The sequence below is a fragment of the Lates calcarifer genome, linkage group LG17, assembly GCF_001640805.2.
Source record: "Lates calcarifer isolate ASB-BC8 linkage group LG17, TLL_Latcal_v3, whole genome shotgun sequence".
Classification (NCBI taxonomy): Eukaryota; Metazoa; Chordata; class Actinopteri; family Centropomidae; genus Lates; species Lates calcarifer.
This window is the reverse complement of record NC_066849.1, coordinates 12,222,685-12,245,559: the sequence shown is the minus strand read 5'-3', so window position 1 is coordinate 12,245,559 and position 22,875 is coordinate 12,222,685. Positions and strand designations below refer to the sequence as shown.

The 22,875-nt window shown below is 41.3% G+C and overlaps 1 protein-coding gene across 1 annotated transcript in view; it reads left to right on the top strand.

Moving 5' to 3' along the window:
- agbl4 (AGBL carboxypeptidase 4) overlaps nucleotides 1–22,875 on the top strand; it is a 252,890-nt gene that overhangs the window by 158,025 nt on the left and 71,990 nt on the right. Inside the window, exon 6 of the mRNA XM_018673358.2 lies at nucleotides 12,114–12,153. Coding sequence (XP_018528874.1) covers nucleotides 12,114–12,153 — 40 coding nt within the window. The remainder of the gene's footprint in view (nucleotides 1–12,113; nucleotides 12,154–22,875) is intronic.

Below are 22,875 nucleotides of genomic sequence, written 5' to 3'. Positions count from 1 at the left end.
GAGAGGGTGTTGGCTGTTTTGACATGGGGAAGAGACACACACATATCTCTTGCATCTTCCAGTTTAATTGTATGCGTTTGTGTGTTGTTTTTGTTTGCTTGCATTTGTGTTTCAGTGCATCCCTCAAACTCTTTCTACCCTCCCTCCCTCCCTCCCTCTCTCTCTCTCTCTCTCTCTCTCTCTCTCTCTCTCTCTCTCTCCCCTCCACTAGCAGCTAATTATTGTCCCGCTTAATTACCAGAAACACAGCAGTCCAGCTTGCTTCAGCTTTAAAGAACTATTCAGCACTCCATTCCATTACCTGATTGAACTCAGCTAAATGGAAAAGTTGTGCTGGAGAAAACGCTTTAGTCACACAACATTTTGTTTCATTTCTTTTCTAATATGTCTCTCACTGTCTGGTTACTTGAAGATAACAGACATTTGAATTTGTTTTGGGGGATATCATAAAAAAAAGTAGGTTTTGAAATGGAAAAAGGCAGCAAGACACAATAGAGGGTAGAATTGTTTCACTGCTCACACACATACACATCCGCCAGTCTTGTTGGATCCATAAAGGCAATAAACCAATAGGAACATACACGTCTCCTGACCTTCAGCTCCAATTAGGCCCCAAGGAGAGATGGGTGAACTTTTCAACCTTACATCTTGTCTATTGATACTCCAGTAGGGTTGGTCTGAAGACGAGGAGATGGGCAAGTCAGTGCTCAAGTTGAGTGTTGTGCAAGTTTCAGTTTCAGTTGCAAATACCTTGTAAAAGTTTATAGATATCTCTGAGAGGAATTTTCCACCTTTCACAGTTAAATGAACACCCCTAACAGAAAATGAAGGAAATACAAGACTATAAAAACCAAGGTTAGATTCTCCATTATACTACTGGAATTGCAGTGTTTCCTGAAGTTAACACACAAAGAAGAGACCATACACTGTATAAGGCTGTGCTCTTAAACGTGTTGATTTTGGATAGTCAGTTGTTTCCATGTTTCAGTGTGATCCTAGACCTGAATTGGATTAACTTGTTTTTTCCACATCAGCTTCATAGTAGATCCTTCTGGGGAAAACACAAACAGAAGCTACCACCAACTTGTAGAATTATGAGAAAAGTAATCAAGTCCAGAAAACAGATATGTCGAGTGTGTGATGTGTTTTAAATGAGTAATGTTCTTGCTCAGTAATCAGACCCAGTGATGTTGGAACAGCCGAGCTTTGATCTCTGCTCAATAATGCTGCGGGGTTGTCCTGACTGCATGTCTGCCGCTGGGAGGGCATTGATTCAGCGTTCTCTGGTAAATACCAGGTCACTACACCTGCACTCCATCAGGCAGGGGTCAATCACAGCCCAATGGGGAAATGATGATAGGACAGAGTCCTTCTCTCTCTGTGTGTGTGTGTGTGTGTGTGTGTGTGTGTGTGTGTGTGTGTGTGTGAGTGAGTGAGAATTTGTGTGTTGAGGTATCAAGTATGCTATCAGTGTCCTCAAGTCATTGATTGGTCCCCAGTGTCAAGACGCTGTCATTGATTTTTTTGCCAGGTCACAGAGGAAACTCTTGGCTCAGCAGGGGATAGGTTACCCATTTGTGCACTTATGTGCGCACACACACACACATGCATAGTCATACACAGGCGCACACACACATAGTTCAAAATCCTGTTAAAATATCTGATAGATATAATATATGACAATGTGCAAAGTGGATGGTAAAACTGGGACTCTACAGCAGATGTATAGTGGGACAATTATTTTCACTGACAGCAGTTTACAACCAAAATCACAAACCTTGCCAATAACTGATGCTGAGTGATCAGTGTTTCTGTCACTATGTAATCCTCAGTAATCCCCAATATTCATTTCCAGCTGGTTGACCAGAGAGACAAAGGCCACACAGTGATACTGGGCCGCCTTGGGAATCTACCCTCTGGCAAAGGCCAGGCCGAAAAACAACATGGTGACCAACAATGATGATGCATAGGCCTCCCATTGACAGTAGAAAAGGGCAGAGGTCTTCCTGGATTGGAAAAAGGTTATGGAATCTGGCTTTTAGTATGTGAAATGTCACTTCACTGGGGGATGCAGTGTTTAATTAAACAGACATGTTTAATTTAGCTATGTCCTACATACAGTGATGAAGCAAAAAACCCTGCCCGGGATTAGACTGTCTCCTTTTATGGAGTTGTTCATAGTGATAGGCACAGGACACCAGGTAATAGTGTGGAGATACTCACAAGTTCCCAGTCGAACAGTGGTGTGATGTTGAGCTGAGTTTGTCCAGTGAATGAGAAGCTCCACTCAACGTGACTGCATGTTGCCTTTGCCTTGGTTCAGCAGTTCATATCATCTAGTCTTCTTCTGAACTCTTCTGTCCTCTGTGGATCTGTGAGTACCTGGAAACAGCCCCCCAAATAGTATGAGTTTGAGTATGAGGTAGTTCATTAGAATACATCAAGCCATGGTTCAATAATCAGTTTTGTACTCCAGGCCTGCTTTGTGTCTTGCTAATGTCCGGGACAAGATCATCTCCAAAGGCCCTTATGCAGATATACTAGTGCAACGCTACTGTGCTTTAAGTGCCAACAGTATTAAATTGTTGACACTTGCATGACATAATATAAGGGCATTTTGTAGATCCATATACAAATAACAATCAAACAGTCCTGCATAATAGCACCAGTAAACTGGTTCTAAATTCTTTACTGCAGTTATGACAGCACAGCTATTTTTTAGATAATCCAATTTCAGCTCCTCAAACTAAATAATACCAGTCAAATCTATCCTATACACCACTTTTTCATGCGCGTATAAAACACACACATTCAAGCACAACATATAATCAGCAGATTCAGCAACTTAAACGACAAGAAAGCGAGTAATGCTTAACTTACCTGACATGGTGAGGAGGGAGGCAGCTTTCAGTGCAGCAAGATTGACACATTCCTCAGCAACTCATAAATATATATATATTTGAATGGCTGGCCCCTGTTTGGTGCACATTTTGCAGTGCTTGCCAAAGTATATGGACTCGCTGGCATCAATTGAACATACTCTGTGTCCGATTTTTGACCTTCTTTTAGCGTGAGAGACCAAACATTTTTTGTGTCACAGAGAGGGAAAGTAACATTGTTTTCAACCACTACATCAAGGAAAAATAAGCTTTTATATGACTCACAAATACTAATTACTACATTTTCAGAAATATGTATTTTTTATTTATTTATTTTTGACAAATTATTTAATTTATATTTATTATTTAAAGACACAGGGCCCGGGACAACTAACTCCCCAGGGAGGTATTGGTAAAACACAAGTACTACAACAGATTTCTGAGTTGTGATGTTGAACCAGGGCATTTCCCTAATTTGAGGAAGTCACTGGTGTGGGACACTAGCTCGTTGTGCACCTGCTTTTTCTCCAGTTTGTTTGTACTAGACCTCGACACACAGCCAGTCTGCACAGATCTTGAGTGCTCTGGAACCTGCACTGTCTGGGCCGGCTGCCCTGTTTGCGCTGACCCTCTTCTGCTGCTTTTCACTCGATCAGTTGCAATAGACAGGTGCTGTGAAGGAGAGGGAGGCAGAGACTTGAGCTAGAGATGTGTTTGGTCTGCCTAGGTGATCGAGCCTGAGGCAGATATGCTGAAAAACAAATTTGGCACACTGCTTCAATATACTGCATAGGTCCATCTCACACTGCCTGCTTGCTTTGGATGCCATGTATCCAGGGATTTTTTTTGTGCCCGCCTCTAATCGTGACTCACTCTCCTTTGCCTTCCAACATTAAAGTCCTTGTTTGTCATACAGCAAGACTTTCAGATCTGAGGTAACTGAGGGCTTGTTGAAAGAAAGAAACACCACACTCTCAAATCACACATTTTTTCAACACACACTTCATGTCCAGTAACTCTGATTTGTAGTGTGCAAAGCCATTAGTGTCCTCCCCATGCGTTGCAGAGAGCTTGCCAGTTAGTAGTTGTGTCTGCGCAGGAGGACACTTATGCAGCCAGCATCTCCATTTACTGCTTTTTGTTTAGCCAAAACACGTTTACATCCTGTTCAGAGCTCGTCTAAATATTGAGGAAGAGAGTTTTTCTCCAGCTGGCTGTCACAGGTGGTACTGCACCAGTTGAATATTGATAACACACCCACATTAGTGGGGCCACACCCAAGGTCAACCAAGCCCTAGAGCATTTGTTATCATCTGGTTGTCAGCATTGTGCTGGGCTGTTACTAGCTAGCTGTACGAAGTTTTTGCTTTCAAATTAAAAGTCTGAGAATTTGAAAAGAGACAAGAGGAGCACAGTGGTCATACAGCCAAGACCCACGGGGTCCTTGTTCAAAAAGCAGGTGACCTGACGGACTGCCTGTGACAGAGGAGGAAAGGTTCCTCACAGCCAGCTTACCCACTTCTTTAATTGGTCTTCATGAATATTTTATGAAATCAAGATGGAATTGAATCATGTTTTTTAAGGACTATGAGAAAAGGTGGCAGCATGGCATGAAATGACTTGGTGTGCGTGTCTGTATGGCCATATGCATAGGGTATATGTGTGTGTGTGTTTGACTGCATGTTTGCATATTCATATGTCAGCATCGGCTACACGCATTATCTGTTCATGCCTGCTGTTGTGCACGTTATCAGATTACTGCAGTCTATAGTAATAACAGCAGCAGCGGGGAGGACTGTGTGTGCCCTGTGCAGGTGGCCGCGGCTGTCCTCTCCCTCCGCTCAAGAGGAGGCTGCTCTCCGCTCTCAGAAGGAATAAATCTTTTATTTGGTTTGTTGTATTTTTAACCAAGGGCTCCTGGTCACGCAACGATGCCCTGCTCTCCATCCCCTCTGCTCCATCCTCTCTTCCCTCATCTCACCACCACAACACGTATTACCTGACGCTGTCATGCAAGTAGAGACACGATCACATTTCTACTGGCAAGTAGCCATTTTCCTACACAAATGAATTAATGGTGATTTTTCCCTCTACTTTCAGTGAATAAAAATATGTGCTAGATGTCAGTGTTAATATCTCTGGTCCCAATTTTTGTTGTGCTAATTTTTTGACATATTAATAAAAATATTATTGTATTTATATAAAATGTGCCAATGTTGAACTATTAAATTTTGTTGTTTTAGGACGCCTTACACCATGAACACCTCTAATCTTCTTACAATATGTACTCAAATCTAGTGAACCAGACAGCCACACCCAAACATGTCCTGAAAAGCTCATCCCCTTAGCTCATTCTTACCTCATCTCCCCTCTTTGTTACCAAGGGATGATGACTAAGATGCAGCTAGAGGCACACATGGGCAAATAAAGCAGGTTCCCCTTTTACCTCTGCTACAGATCAGTCCTGGGTTTTTAGCTGTGTGAGCATACGCAGATGTAAAAGAAGTGACTCAGATGAGGTGACTGGGCTGTTTTGCCAGATGAGGTCGACAGCAGGGATGAGGTGAGACGACCACAGGAAGATGGAAGATGAGTCAGGCTGTTGACAGCCATTCTCTCACTCGCAACCCCTATCAACCTATCAACCATTGACTCTTGCCCTGACCCTGGATACATGATAGACAGATGTTTGTGTGTGTGAGTGTGTGTGTGTGTGTGTGTGTGTGTGTGTGTGTGTGTGTGTTTATGGGTCACAGGGGACAGCACTCGGACTGGATGTAGATGCCTGTTTCCTGCATGTGACCTCATCAGCAGAGCAGGGGCATCATCTGGGATCACAGCACACAGCAGTAATTAATGCACTTACCAAGCTGTAATGTCAACATTAACTTGAGACAAGAGGCCAGTTACCCAACATACACATAATAAGTGATAAGTAATGTTCATTCCTTCCTCACTCCTGGGGTTTATTATTATTATTATTTCATATTAACAATGGATCACATGACTGTTTGTCTGTGTCATTTAGAGTGATGTACTCATAGAGAATCAACACCAGACTGCAGTTCCTCCAACCTAAACTACCATATATGCCGCTTGGCCCTACCCATAGGAGCATACCAATGGCAGATGTGTTTTTGCCATCCTGATAACAATGATAAACACACAGAGTCATGGTTTAGTTAGGTTTAAGCACAAAATTACTTGGATTCAAACCGTGGTTTGCTGGGGCTTTTCTCTGTGGAGTCTGCATGTTCTCTCTGTGCCTGTGTGGGTTTTCTCCGGGTGCTCCAGCTTCCTCCCACAGTCCAAAGACATGCAGGTTAGGTTAACTGGTGACTCTAAATTGCTTGTCGTTGTGAATGTGAGGCGTTTGTGGCTGAGCTGTCCAGCTAATGGATGGATGGACGAAACTACTGGGTTAGATTTAGGACAGTGGTTTCAGTTGCTTACTAAGGTCAGAGGACTTTTGTCATCATGGAGACAATAATATACACACAATAAAGGTTGTGACACTGTCTTAGATTAAAGAAACAACAGGAAATGAACAGTGGTCTTCTGTGTGAAAGTCCTTTATCTTGTCCACCCATCAGTTCTTCCCAACCTTCTCCTAACATGACTTTACTGTTCTATACACTACATCATTGTTTCCGTCATAATTACTAGCAAGCAGCAATAAAATGTAACTTTGGGTTATAATAAGCTGCTTGGTTGCTTTTTACAGGACAGCATCCGTCTCTATGAAGTGTTTTAATGTCTTTCAGCATGTTGTTTGGTTTGCCTGGTGTGCAACTTTTACTGTTTTGGTTCACTGTCACTGCCCTCATCAGTGTTGCTTTCAGCATAAGAACTCTAAAAACCAGTTGTACACTACCTGCTCAGCACCGAACAGCAGACAGACACAGTTAGAGATAAGAACATAGTGGAGCATTTAGCAGCTGAAAAGTTGTTGGAGACCAAAACAGAGCTAAAAGAGGAGTGAATGTTAAGTAGGTGGCCAGAAATGTATCAGCTGATTTGCCAATAAGTTCACTGCATCAACTTTAAAAATGATGATATATCAATGTTGTCTGCTTCCACCAAGTGACTGGAAAGTTTGTTATTTTAGGTTTAAACTTTAAGGACAGACTTTCACTATTCATGCATGTATATTGTTCTAAATTGCGATCAATGCAATTGATATAATAACTTAATAATAACAATAAAAATAACAATAATGAAAGTAATAGTGCATTTTCTGGAAATAATACCTGCCCACACAATATGATATTTCCCTGCTAATGGAGGTTCAATTTAATAGTATTCCCATCTCACAGCTGCATCAAATTCTTTTTTTTAAGACTCAACGCTGTGCATTGGATGGTGGCTGTGGCAGTGTAATTTAGCCATATTGACTTTAAATTAATTTGAAATGAGCTACAAAATGATGGTTGGGGCTTTAGTTAGTCTCCCCCACCCTCCCCTGCTCAATGTCTCCTCTGCCTCCTCTCTCCTTCTGCTTCCTCACTCTCTCTTTTCTGTGTGATAACAATCAGCAAATATGAAAAGTAAATTCTGGAGGAAATGTTGGCAAATGGGGTTTGGGTAGATTGTGCATGAATATTTAATTTAGTCATAAAGTAGGGGTTTAGTACATTAATGGTTTTTCCACTGCTGTCACTCCGTTTGACCCCCACCCCCACCCCTTCTCCTCTTTCCATCCAGATTGAGATGGAAGCACAGTGTGCTATCTGGTCTGCTGATTGGTTCTGTTAATGACTGTATTTATACTGATTAGGACATTATAGATTTCTTTAGGGGTTAGTGGTTGTCAGGATCATATTAGAAAACTATTTATTAGCTAAAATAAATTCTAATAGTATTCAAGAGAGAAACAAATAACAAGAGAAGCTGATAGACATTTACAGAGAAACTGAGCAGTTTGTCTTTTAGTCAGAATATCAATTTTACATTGGTTTGAAGCTTTTGCAAAAATAGAATTTAAAAAAAATCTTTCCACTCACAGAGGGAAAGATCTGTATCAGGACTTGCACTCATAAAACATACAAGAATAGAAGCACTGGGCTTTCTGCTCAGGTTACATGCCCAGAAAAATAAAACTTAATTATATTCTCTTAAAACTCTGTAGCTATTTTAAGATAATTCGGGACTCCAGTCCTTTGGTCTGTATCAGTAATGTTTACTGTGTTTCTAGCCACAGAGCCCCAGAGTCCATGCTGGCTGGCTAGACTACCGTGACAGCTGGAGCGGCCATCACCTCTGGCTCCCAACTGTTTCCTTGTTTTCTGACCTAGTAACACTTAAACTGGCAGGTCCAGTTTAGATTCACCTGTGGTAAATATCTGTGGACTTTTTTTTTTTTTTGCAAATAATGATTTAACCTTCATGGAGCTCTATACAGGTGTAGCCTACTGCATCAGGTCAGTCCAATTAGTATCTGTCAACCGCAAGACAAAAGTATAATTTTTGTGGCATTCAGATCCCAGGAAATGCTGTCAGTCAATTTATCGTCCTGTTTAATGAATCCCAGCAACCTTGTAGTGAGTATACACAGTCAAATTAAGAAGGGTGAAATCAGTCAATCAGTTAGTAATAAACACTCACTGCAGTTGCATAAAGCTGTTGTGTGTCTGTTGTTATGGCAGTAAAAAGGCAGTGGCCAACTACTCTGTGGCTGGGCTGACTTCAACCGGGGTGTGATCCCTCAGCTCTTGGCTATGTTTGATAAAGATTAATTCAATCCTATTTTCTGCCCTGAAATGCTTTTGCTAATGTAATTCTCTCTGTGTCAGACCCCCTCTCCTCTTCGTGTGTGTGTGTGTGTCTGTCTGTCTCTCTCCTTCCTTAGGAACACTAAGCACCTTATCCATGTTAAGGACTAACAAAAGCAGCAGGAAGAGAGAGCAGTGGTAGTGTGTTGTAATTCTCTATCACAGATTCATTATCTGTGTATAAGTACTGGCAGACTGAAGAGCACTCACACTTCTCATTTGCTGGTTACAGATTGAATGAGTGTTTGCATTTGTGCATCAGTGTGTGTATAAACATGACTTGAGAGGATTTTGAGAATAGATTTTAAAATGCCATTAGGTTTGGAAGTTCCTTGGTCCTTGGTATTTTGTGTGCATAAATGTGAGTTTTCCTCATCCCATACATCTGCAATCATTCATATTCATACCATAACCTTAAATGAGAAATCCTTTTCAAATTATGAATTCAGTTCAATCTGCCGTAGTTTCACTTGCAAAAATCTGTAGGGCCAGTAGAGGGTGCTACACAATCCAAATGATAATTTAATCAACCTCCCTACTAATACAGACTACCACTGCAGGGCAGTTTTGACAGAACAGATTTGCATTTGTTTTTATTAGTTACTATTGTTTTGTTGTTGTATTGATTTATATAGCGTACAATAGCATCCTTTTTGCATGTCCATTTCTGATTAGGGAATGCAGAATGTAGAAACATAAAAAATCCATTAAAAAAAAAGAGATTGATAGGAGACAAGTAACCAAATGATGAATAATAAATGCTATGTGAAAAAGTGTATTTGGGGATTTTTAAAAGTTAGTTGCTGCGCTACAGACATAGTAGAATTTGCTAAAGAAATCTCAGTGTTTCCACAATGCTCAGACTTACATTAAATAGTGTTTTCTGGTGTAGTTAAAGGTGTGAGAGTGGTCTAGTTGTTCCAGTCAAGGTCTTATCTCCTGTTCAGCAACAGTGAGAAGATCTGGAGGTGTAAATGTTTTTCTGTTGTTGGTGATTCCTGCTGCGGCTCCATATCTGACAGACTGTAGAGAGTCACCGATCTCCACAGGTGGTAGTTACAGTGTATGTGCTGGTAAATCTCTCTCTCTCTCTCTCCCCCTCTCTCTCCTTCTCTCTTTCTCTCTCTCTCTCCCTCTCTCTCTCTGTGTGTGTGTGTGTGTGTGTGTGTGTGTGTTTGTGTTGTGGTGGAGTGTATGATCTCAGCTTGTCTGTGCCTCATGTTGTCACAGTGACCTCTACTGCTTACATGGTCACCTATTCCAGTATCCATACCACCACACACAATGCACTAGAGGCATAGATTCCCAGGTATCTTGTACTCCACTCAGTACTTGTATATGGGGATGTGAGTGGGGTAAGAATTACACTTTACTCAAGGCTAAGTAAATAAGTGAATACTTGTAAAACACCTTGGCCTTAACCACACAGATACTTGTATGTTAGCGGAGCATCTTTTTTCTAAGACCACTTATCTTTTCCTGGGTCCCCTGTGCTGGACTGACCTTCCCTCTTCAGTCCAGACCAGAAACATCTTTTACTCTCTTAAGTACTTGACTGAAAGCTCAACTCCCATAAAGCCCCTCACAGCACTACCAACATAACACAACTTTCTCATTAACTGGTAATAATTTGCTCTATAAAGGCATTTTGTCTGTCTTGTTAAGCTCTACCTTTGTTCTAAGTGTTTTGTACAGGCAGCTATTTGACCAACTGTATGTTTCTTGTAATGCTTAAAATTATAAATACATTTAAGTACATTTTAAAAAAAATCTAATTATATAAACTCACAATATCATTATACTGGATGCTTATATCAAAAAAATGACCTGAGTTGCTTCATTAATAAAACATTATGGCACATAGTGTGTTACCAACTAGGGATTAAATGTCAGGGTATCTTAAGGTGCCACTATGCTCCATCAGAACTGTTTGTCAAGCACCTTTCCAACTTCAGATATTGGGGTGATTTGGGGATGGAAGATTCAGAAAGTTACAATTTCTGTAACTCTCTGAAACCGGCAATTTGACAGTCACATGGCTTCAAGTAGTTATTGGCCAGCCATGCAATAGTGAAAATGACGCCAGGGTTGGAGCTTCTCTCTCACCCTCTCAATTTTCATTTGTTACACAAGTATTTCTGGCACATTTCATGTCAACAACTGAGTACATCACTATGAATTGAACACTGAAGGTGTGTGTCACTGTCCTCATATTTAAATACTATCATATCTCGCCTATCAGTGTGACAGTCCACTTTTCACTGCCTGCTGTCTTTTTTTAAAGATCATTCTTTTTAAAAATGTCTTTATCTTCATCCTAGACAATCGTCTTTTACAAGATTATTTTTGAAAGATATAATAATTGTCAGAATACTGTGACTCTTCACTTTGCATTATTTGCTCTTACTACAGTGTTGGTGAACTTATGTTTAAAATTATTCTATCTCCACACTTATTGGACCCCTTTCCACTCATGTTATACATTATAAGTCACTCTGAGTAAGAGCATCTGCTAAATACTAAAATAAGTGTTTAGCAGCCTATAAGAGAGCTCCACTCCAAGCAACACTGTATGTGGGTAGAGGAGGACTCCAAGTATGTTGAGAGTCTCTTTGCTTATCCCTCTCAGGAACTGGTTAGTGTGGTGCTTGAATATTAATGACGTCTGGTCCTAAAAGCTGGCTTTGACTGTGACCTAGCCATACTGCTTGTCATACACACACACACACACACACACACACCACACACACACACACATACACCCTTCATCCTTTCCTAGGATGTGAAGATCTTCTTTCCTGAGGGACTGGTAGATGAGGAGGGCTGGGGTGTTGATTACTGCAGTGCTCAACAGTCAAGTGTGTGTGTGCCTGTAAGTGCGTGTGTGTAGAAAGGCAGCAGGTTAAAGAGAGGGGTAGCCAGCTAGCACCTCCTCTAGACTCCTCAGCTGCTGGAGACATCAAGTGTAAAATTGCACACTCTTTCAGACACACTCCATCAAAACCCATGAGGTCACACACACACACACACTCACAACTACTCCAAGACTTACCGTAACAGAAGCACAGCATTGTGAAGTTACTTGGAAGAAGTATCAAACTATATAAACAATATAAAGTTGCACAAAAATGTATTTCAAAAAAAGAGCCCTAAGTTGTTGCCATTTTGCAGACAATAGTCACAGAGTACAGCTGCATAGAAATACCCACAGTACATCTTAAAATGACACAAAATAATAAAAATAATATAAATAATGTCCATGTGTGAATTTAACTAATTACCATCAATTTACTACAAAAGGTTAAGTACTATTATGATAACTGAGCAAACTAAACCAATATGTGAGATTGAGTATTCGACTTTCTGTGAGTGTGAATGATACTTAGTGACATTATATCTGAGAACTGATAATCAATCAATTTTATGCCATTTGTTTAACTTTCCTTTCTCTTTTTTATTCCAGCAACAACGGCGTCTAGACCTGTTAACCATCACCAACTCCGGTAAGTTCCTGAGATCTTCACTCTCACCACAGTCCGCCTCCCAATGTAAACACCACACCACCACCACTGATATAGAACTGTGTTGCTCGCATTAGAAACTCAGTGTAGCTGTACTTTCCTTGTTATTTCCTTTCCTTGATATTGATTTGACAGAAACATGCCAGTGTGGCACCCAAGTTTTTTCCTCTACCCCGGTTCTAAATGCTGACAGTGTTACATGCTGTTTTCTGGATGCTGCTTTCCTACACAAACACATAACTGCACAGTTGGGTGGTGGAGAAGTGGCTGCTGTAGAAAACCCTGTAGCAGAACTACTGCTGATTTGATGGTAGCTGGTGAGTTGCTTGAGCATGCGTTAAAGGATGTTATCCTATGATGTGATTTATTAAATGCCAAAAAACATTGGCTTGAAGCTTTTATAATAGGATAACATGAAACTCATGAATTCAGTTGAAGAAGTCATAAGAGCAAGTATGTTTACTCAAGCATATATTCAGGATGTAAACATATATCCCTGTGTGTTTGCGTGTGGGTGTGTTTGCGTGTGGGTGCGTTTGCACGCGTGCACACTCATGCAGAGCTGTGTGTGAGTGGTAGTCCTACCATGATATTTGTTCATATTTGTGTGAAGGGGCGTAAAAAACTGTATACCATGCGGGTCAACACATTTTACTTCATATGTGTTTAAAAGACGCTCACACAGCCAAATGTGCTCACATTCCAGAAACACAAACTAAAGGAAAAACCAAGATAAAGTAGTACTTAGTAAGGTGCTGGTCCACCAACGTGATGCCAGAACAGCTTTCATATACCTTAGCATTGATTATACAAATCTAAAAGTCTGCTCGAGGGATGTAAATCTATTTTTCCAAATAATATTCTCTCATTTGATGTTTTGTCGTTGATGGTGGTGGAAAGCGCTGCCCAAAATCTTCCCATAGGTGTTGAACTGGGTTGAGCTCCGGTGACTGTGAAGGCCATAGCATATGATTCACATCACTTTCATACTCATCAAACCATTCAGTGAGGTTTATACATATATGTTACATGCATATATACATAGTAATGTGAATGGTATTTAGCAACAGTATATATCTATATATAGATATAGATATAGATATGGATATATACTGTATTCACCTCTTTTTTCATAAACTGAACTAATACTATCACACATACATCTGGTACAATGGATCTAAGCAGCACCCAAATGTTCATGTACTATTGACCCGTGCAGATACAGAACACGACACTGCAACCCAAACAAAAAACACTACAACGTTACATCATATATCACTGAGATGCTGTCATATACAATCTTGAATCCCTCTTACAAGAAACAGTTGCGCACTACCAAAACACATGTATTAATAAGGAACATGGGTAGATGATGTTCAGTTAATGTTTCTGAACATATTGTAGCAGTGCACTCTATAGTGTCATGTTATTAGCCGGATGCATATGAGAGGTATATGTGTAAAGTCTGAGCAGAGTAGCTTGAATTGTATCCAGCACACACCTCAGACTCGTAACATGTAGTAGTCAGACGCACATATGGTGCTCCAAGTTTGACTGGATGTGAAAGCGTGTCAGAAAGTAGTTGTACTGTTGGAAATTTATGCCAATGTCTTAGAGAGGCAGCTGTGAGAATGAGGGATCCACTGAGATGAAGAGCAAGGAGGAAAATCGAAAAACGGGGGAGGAGAAACAGATGGGGACGGCGAGGAGGATACAGAGACCCATATGTCTAAAGTATCTGGATGATCTAATGTGCTTTGATTAGAATAATGCATATGTGAGGCTCGTGGAGACCGGGTTAATTTAACAGGTTTACTTTGCAGCTGTTCCTCAGGCCCTGGGCAGAGGCAAAAACTCACCCCTGGCCTTCACAATTTGACAGAGGGCAACAAGAGAGAGGGCTAAGAAGGGCGAGGGTGTGAGCAAGATTATATACAAACACCTTATGCAGCCATGTGAGGAGGAAAAGGGGGAAAGGATTAGATTATCATACAGCTCTGTGTGTATGCAACAACTGATTGCAACTAATCTGACATCAGTGTTTTCTTACCAGGCCTGTTCCTGTGATATATCTAACAACGACATTAATTTGGACTGTAGATATACACAGACAAAACAAAAGGAAAATGTAGAGAGAAAATGATGTGCATGTTTCAGTGAATGGTTTTGATATAGAAATATACAGTATGTGATGCCATCTGTTATTAACCCTTTTGTGAATACTCTGAATACTCTTTGCAGTTTGTCACCGGGAACATTACTAAATTGTGACCTTCATGTCTCGCCACAAATTTGCTGCCATCACCATAAGGAGGGGATTTGTAAATTGTCTTACTTGGTTTTTGTCTCATTGAACCAGCGGCCAGCTGGGCTGTCATTTGTTATACTCGGAGGTGACTCATCTGGCTATTCTCATACAAAGGTCTGATTAATGTAGTTTCTCTGCTCCTGTTCTCCCATCTCCCCAGAGTAGCCCTGAACCTCTTATAGATTGTTTAATGGATCTTGGAAGATTCTTGGTGTTGCCAAACTTTATCAAATTTCACAATGACTGAGCTCTCCATTGCAGTTTGTATCCTCTTTTGTTTTGGATCTATAGACTGGGGTATGGATCAGTAGAACTTTGCATTTCAAGCTGATATGGGTGACTGTTTGAACTCTCTACCAGTCACAAATCAACACTTCATACCTGTTTTGGTGAATACACTCATGGTTATAGCTCTGTACTTTTGATATTCGTAGCTGCTCAAGAAACACCGGTAATTTCTTATATCATTACAACTAACACCACAATCAAGTTCTGAATAGATTTGAGACGACAAATAGGCCACTTTATGTACATAGAGGACAGTCACAATAATTCAAGCAGTTAAGAAAAGTTAAGGAAACCAAGCACTTTGCAAAGCAGCTGTACTCACCAAGTTTATTTCAGGTTTGTGCGCTCTTTTCTTTCTGGTTAGTCAGTATGCAGCATTAAACTTTAGCGCTCCGTACCTCTCATATGTGAGGTGAAATGGCACAACAACCTAATAAGAAAAGTCTTTTCTATTGCTATAAAGTTTTACTTAGGTGGTAATGAGATGTCCTGTTAACAGTCACTTTGACATCCCATTGAAATAATCTTAAAATTTAATAATTTCCATGACTTAGCAACTCCCTCCTTGGATAACCTTACAGTCATGGACACAGTTGAACTACCCTCCTTTAGGGTTTAGTTTGCACCTATGGAGAGGCCCCAGATAGACCAAAATAGCTTTCGATTATTTCTTACAGAGAGGTTTCTTCCTCTGACCAGCGTAGAGCTCAGTGTGCTGTGTAAATTATTGCAGGTCATTATTCAAGCTGTTGTTACGTGTGGCCTTGAAGGGAAGTCTATTATACTCTTAACTTGGCAGACATATTTTATCCCGCCCTGCTGCTTATTACTATTCACAGTAGGTGAGCGGACATGCACAAACACACACACACACATACACACTGAACATGGTGAAGGTTATTATGATGGCTGCATGAAGAGCAGGTGAGGCTTTCAGATGAATGACTCTGATAGGGAAATACAGGCAGGACACCCTCTCTCTCTCTCTCCCCGCAGATTAAAGGAGTTTCCGCTCCTTTGCTCCCTTTCTCCTTGTCATCCTCTAGACCGCCTTCCTCCCTCGCTGTCGGCACTTCCTCCTCTCCTCATTTGAGCGGCACCCGTTATCTGCTGTTATTTATGAGCGATCTTATTTTATCACATTGCCTTTGTCCTCTTGTTTCTGCCCTTTTATGCTGCATTATTCCCTCCTTCATCTCATCCTCATAGCGTGGACAGCAGGGGGAATCACAGGGTGTGAACAAACTAATAGGCTCAAGTGGCTTCATAACGTGCTGCGTGTGAGAGAGAGAGATTTGATGAGGATTCTGCCCCTGCTGCTCCATTGGCTTCTGTTTCTAATGGCATTCATTAGCTGCTCTGAAGAATGACTCATGTTTAAACTTGTATCCACACACATGTAATTGAGTGTATATATACTTTACATATAGATCTGACATATACACTCATCAGCCGTAACATTAAAACTAGTTAATTTTCAATGTTCCAGCTTATTGGTGTACGTATATGTATACACACGTCGGAGAAAAATCAACAAAAACACACAGTACATCTGTACACTCACTTCCTTATTTCACACACATGCACGCTCACTCCCGCACACAGACCCACTCAAACCTCACTCGGCCCTCTTTAATTGGACACTTGAGCAGCGCTCGGCTGCATCTGGCTCCTGTTGAACACAGCCTGACATTTCAGACTGCTGACCTTTCCAGCCCCACCACAACTAAATAATGATTAGTCCTGGCAACTGTTCCACCACAGCAGCAGCCAGGTACACACACATGCACACATTCATGGACGCACAGCCTACACACACATATACACACACACACACAGGTGCGAAGAGCACAAAACAGAACAACAAAAACACCTGCATTGAAGGCTTTGTCTTTTCACAGTGAGAAAATGGGGTGCAGACATTGATTTGAGAGGCCATTGTCATTCTTTTGGCTTATCGATTAGATTGTCCTTTTCCATATCTGCAGTCAGCGCCCAATAATGTGTTGTTCTAAATTAACTCTGCTTGCCTCTGTTTAGTTTCTCCTTTCCCCTTTATGCGCTCTCAGCATTACAGTGGAAAAAAGGTCAATCATATTCATGAGATCTGGGCAGATTTGAGAGGATGGTTGTGTGCGAGCGTGTGTTCTTGTGCACACACTTTTAGGTTTGTGCACAGACGCATGCAGCACGTGCGCTTGTGTGTGTGTGTGTGTGCGTCTGAAGCAATGAAGCAGTGTGGAGATAATAGGCAGTTCTCAGATCTCTTCTTTCACTTTCTTCTTTTTCACTCTATCACTTCTCTCTTTGTATCTCCATTTCCCTGCTGTTTCTGTCAGAGCAGAATAGAAATGTTCTTCATTAGAGCATCTCTTTCTACAGACATTCTTTGTGTTTCCTGCTTTCCTCTCTCATGACAAAACCACTGTACGTATCTCTGAGGTCAGAGGTTATGCTCTGCACAGCCCAGCTGCTCATATTCAAAAGCTAAGTCTGAATCTTTTATTCTACATAGGAAACACAATAAAGGCATATACATACAACATGGGCAAAATTATTATGTACAGATTTGATGGTCCCTACATGATGAAAACGAATGATTAATTTAGCCTTTTTGTTTCCATGGAAACAAACTGGTAAGGGCATATTTTCTAAACAAAATCACAGACATTGAACATCAATTCACATCAACAAATTTTATTCCTAAATCGCCATTCTTTACTACCAGTGTGTATTACATTACATATCCAGCAAAACTCAATATGCAAGTATTTTTGCTGGTACTTGTATTTATACATTACAGTAACTAATATACCCAATTCTACTGGTCAGTGATAAAATAAATAAAGTAGATTTGAAGATCCCTCACCATGCAGCAAATGTGTTCACTAGCTACAATATGCCTTTCAAATCCAGGTAATTTGACACAATTTAGAGGTTGAAAAGGACTTTATATTCCTAAAGTAGACTGATGAGAGAAACTGGTGAAATTTCAGTTTTTAACCTATTGAGTAGACTTGAAAATTAGGTTTCCTACCAGGCTTACAGTTGCTTGAATTCCACTTGCCAGGAGGAACAGCAGTTAATAAAACAAACACACCATTAGGAAAATAAGGAGCCGTGGAAATTAGCTTGGTTGTTGTTAGCCAGTTATTGCAAGAACCTCAGCCATGGGCAATAACCTTGTTGTCTGCCTACAAAATTTATTATAGCCAGCTAAAACAAGCCAAGCACTAGCCTTGACAAACTGAAATAGAAGCAAAAAGTAAACTTTGTGGGGAATAAAACTATAACTGAAGTAAAACCTTTATTGCTTGTAAAACAAAAAGGAAGTCCATTTTTTTGTTCTCATTTTTTATGTGCAGGGAGAATTTAGTTTTCGACTCCTGTGAGCCTTGCTCCCTCTCTCCTACAAAGTACCAGCATGTAGTGTCTCAACATTTGCATAACGTGTCAGTAAACAGCAGAATGAGTCGAGGATTACTTCGAACTAAATTGTCTGTGGTGTTAAAGTGGGGTCAGCAGAGTTTTCTCTAATTTACACAATGCACCAGCCTGGCCTTCTCTGCCATTTAATAGCTTCCATTTCTTAAGATGAAAGTCTCTGGGCAGCCCTCCAAACAATATAGTGATATATCATGTATTTATGTCTCTGTTGTGGTGGCGCTATTGTTTTGAATATGATGTATTTTTCTTGGCCCTTTTGCAAATTGCACTCGTGGAGCACTGTAGTGGTATTTGTGTTGCAAGAGTTTCCCTCCTGTCTCTAAATCCTGTGAAATGCTTGCCTCATGAAACACAGGAGAATTATTTAAACTCTTTGTTTTGGTACCATTTCTGTTTTACTTTGAAGAAACTGCACTTGTGTCAGAACATTAATCATTCTTTTTTTTATCCTTGCACTTAAATGAAAGTTACCCCCGTTGTGTGTACCAGTTTCCTTTTTGTTCAGCTGTGCAGACTTTTATCAGCCGATCTTTATCTGCCGGACCAGTCCCCCTTTGAGTTAAGTTGAAACATAAGAAACCTACATTCCTTCATTAAGCTCTTATTTCCTCACTCATTTACTCTCATCTTTTCATAACCACACATCTTAGAGTTAAGAAACAAATATCTAGCCAGCAAAGTTTCTCTGTGTCTTATGCACATTTTAGCCATGCTCACCGAATTTCTCTGAAATGCTAATAGTGACCTTATCGCTCTTTTAAAGTATAGAGAAGTGTTTAAATTCCATTTCCTTTTCCAATTGGTAACACTGCGGCAGGACTCTTATAATTGCTGCAAAGAAAATAGCCAGTGGCAGCATTATGTCCACAGTATGTACAGCAAACGGAAAGCATTAAATCAAGAGGGCATTGCTTTTGGAGCTCTTGTACCGTCCTTACTTCAAGCAAGCGTGAGCTGTTTTTTGCACATTGTTCCCGCTCCCAACATGTAGAGCAGTGGCAGTATCGTGGTAAAAGAACAGACTGGGTTGATTCACACTGGGTCTTTCAGGTAGTTGTAGTTTCCACACTGAAATGTCCCTTTTGCAGACTTCAGGCCTGGTGTTTCTGTCCAGCCTGGAAGATGGAAAGACAACCTGAATGCAACCTCCTGCTTGATATCTAGGCCTGTGGTACATACCTGGACTGATAGAAATCTCTGGCTCAGGGACTGCAAGGTTGACTGGCTTTCAGGCTGTAGAGCTGCAGAGATTTGTTTTTGGTGAAGCACAAGACTTTGCACCTTGAAAGAGGAGGGAGGGATGCAGAAGACAGAAAAACAAAAACAGAGAACATTATTTATAAAAAAAAATACTATCAGGCTTTTGTGTAAATGAGCAGCTGTGAAAACAACACTTCCTATTATTGCCCTAATTATATCCTTTCTCTGTGAATTTGCATATTTTATCTCTCTCCTCTTCATTATGGTGCGACTATGCTTCCATTTTGATGTGGTTAAGAAAACACATAAAACAAACAAAGAAGGAGATGAAGGATGGGATGGAGAAGGGGGTGGAGTGGGGGTGGGGGCTGCCTCGTATTGAGTATTTTCCAGTTGATTTTGTTGAAGGCTTCTCAGCAGCGTAGCTAAATACACAGCAGCATGCTAATGAATGGAGAACGAGTGTGATAATTTACCAGACAAAAGAATGGAGGACTGTGAGAGATAGGAGCCATAAGGGGGAGCATCACAATATTGAAAATATTTAGAAAATATATGTCATCAAACAGTAATTTAAAACCTGCCTCCAGCCTATATATCTTTTTTTTTTTTTTTTGGTCAAGCCCATATCACTAATTCTTAGAGTAAATATTCCCTGTGTCACAAATACGGTAATTTCACGCACTGTACACACAGTCAGCCATGTGTTTCATGTTTCTGCATGCAGAAAGGGAGAGAGGGAGAGAGAGCGCTAAACTCAGAGGACAGTAAATGACAACAGAAGAAGCGTAGACTCTGTCCTCTTTCTAAAAGGGCAATGTGACGAAGGCAGTAAACAGGCTGTGAACAGGCTGTGGGCTCTGAGATTATTTCTTTGTCACCAGCAGAGCCACCAGTGTTGCTGAGCACTGCTGTGGAGCAAATCCTCCTAGAGAGGACTGATTGGATTTTTGTTCCAGGGAGCCTTTTGTGTTAGCAGCATAGGGACTAGATAATAGAGGTTGATGCCACTCTGTCTCTGTGTTATGGCTGGTGGATTGAGTTTTTGGACTGTGTGTGTGTGTGTGTGTGTGTGTGTGTGTGTGTGTGTGTGTGTGTGTGTGTGTGTGTGTGTGTGTGTGTGTGTGTGTGTGTGTGTGCGTGTGTGTGTGCGTGCGCGCGCGTGGAGCCAGGACATTGTCTCTCTGAACAACCACTATATCACTGTTATTCACAACCTACTGCATCCTCTGTGCTTTAGAACATATAGGATGTTAAATTCTGCCTATATGGATACCTGTCACTAATAGCAAGGCTTTAACACTGAGATAAATTGTTAATATGATAACCTGTCACTCTGCTAAATTGTTCATAACAGAATATTCAATGTCACAAACTGCAGCACAGGTGTATGTACGCTACCAGAAGATACCTTGCCGCCATGGTCAAGGTCATTATCAGTCTTTTCTCGCACTGTGCCTCAGTCCCTCTGTCAGATCTGCAAGCAGAGCATGCGTGCCCAGTGGGTGTGTATGTAGAGTTGCTGTATGTATAAATAAAAATTTTATACATTATTGATTTCCGTAGGGAGATTCTACTTTTAATTGCCCCGCTTTCACAGGCGGGTCAGCCATCAGGTCCAGCTATAGAAGAGCAGCCTCAGGTCTTTCTCCAGGAAACTTCAACACAGCAGATGCTTGGACCCAAGTCCTTTAAACTCAGGAAATTCTCCTGCTCATTACACCACCCTGCTGTCCTGTGCATGAGTGTGTGACTTTGTACTGACCTCTATTGGAGACCAAGGAATGATACAGATAGATTTTCACAGACCGGACCCAGTCAACAGGCCAGTTAGAGCTGAAAATGCTGAAAATCCTGCAGCTCACGTCATAAATGTATATGGGACCAAAACCACCTTTGGTTTTGGCAGGAAGTGAGATTTGTAAGAAATAATGAGGGTATTGATCAACAATCTAGTCAAACCCACGCAGATGTAGTCATTTGGTTTATGGGTTGGTAAAAAACCATATTTATTGCACCTTTAAAATCTGCTGTACCTTTCTCTCTGTGGCGACAGGCAGCTCAGTGACAATAGAGGTGGACTGATGTCAGGCTGTGTCTCTGCGGCTACGCATCAACTGATTGTCAGATTCATCTTGACTGTTGTCTCCTCCACAGAACCAAACACGAGAAAGACTGTGTTTCCCATTGTCCCATCAGCTGGCATCCTGCATGTGGGCGGCAGAGGAGGTGTGTGACATGTGACATACTTTTTCACAGTCAAAGCAGGACTCCTTGGAAGCGACTGTCTGTCCTCGCTGAGGAATATGGGTTATGAGAGACTGTGCTTTCATTTCTTTTTCACGTATGCATGAAGCATAAGCTCAAGAGATGGTTGACTTTTTAGTAGCAGGTGGATGTGAAATTAAGCCAACCTAAGAGGACATTATTGCAAGTGGTTATTGTATTTCACAGATTTAAATAGGTTTTGGTCAGCATTATTTTACTTTAAACACATGAGAATGTGTTTATATTCTCTACACTGGAGGTTTGATTTGCTCACATTGATACAAAGCAGTTCTGGATATGAATAAAAAACATGAAATTGGATGAGGACACGAAAGGAAAAGCTCTGTGCCATAAACAAATTTTATTGTACTGTGGAGACTCACAGCTCTTTCAACAGAAATTAGAACCAGAGTAATAAAAGAGCAGCGAGTAATGGCAAAAACTAAAAAAAAATAAAAAAATAAGATGACTGCTGGGTTTTGATGTGCTTCTTCAGATGCAGCAGCTGCACCAACACTCTGTATTAAGCTCCAAATCAATCTTAACCTCGGCCAAGTGTACAGTAAGCTGCAGAAATGATTCTGTGGTGGGATTTGATATCTGTGACCTTGTCTATCCTTGACGACTGGGTGTGTGTGCGTGTGTGTGCGTGGGAGTGTGTTTGCGTGCAGGTGGATGGGTGGGGGGTCTGTGTCTGGCTGGTGGTGGTTAAGTAAAGGCCACTAGTTGTCAGAGCACTTTGCCCCTCGACATGCCCCCTGTTCCACCCCCACCTCCCCACATCTGACCCCATGCCCCACTGCCGTGAGTCCCCCTCACCCCATCCCGTAGCGAGGAACAAGCTGCTGGTTTGGCATGAGTTTTATCTGTTATTATCTGTCATGTGCTGTGCACCTGCAAGCCTGGCTGCCCCCACCACCCCACCCTCTGCATGACGGGCGGTGGCTGTGGGTCTCTCGTCCAATCCCAGCGGCTCCCTGCTGTCAGCCACGGCAGCATGTGAGAAGTTCTCTGGCTGCCTCCATCTCTGTCTGACAGCCGCCCCGGAGGAAAGGGTAAGGAGAAGCAAAGGGAAGAGAAGGTAAAGGGGGGAGAAATACCATTAAGATGAGCTGTATTCCCACAGACCAAAGCCTGCCCACCAGCCATGTGCTGCGGCTCACCTGGCTGCCAGATAAGTGGAGATTAGAGGA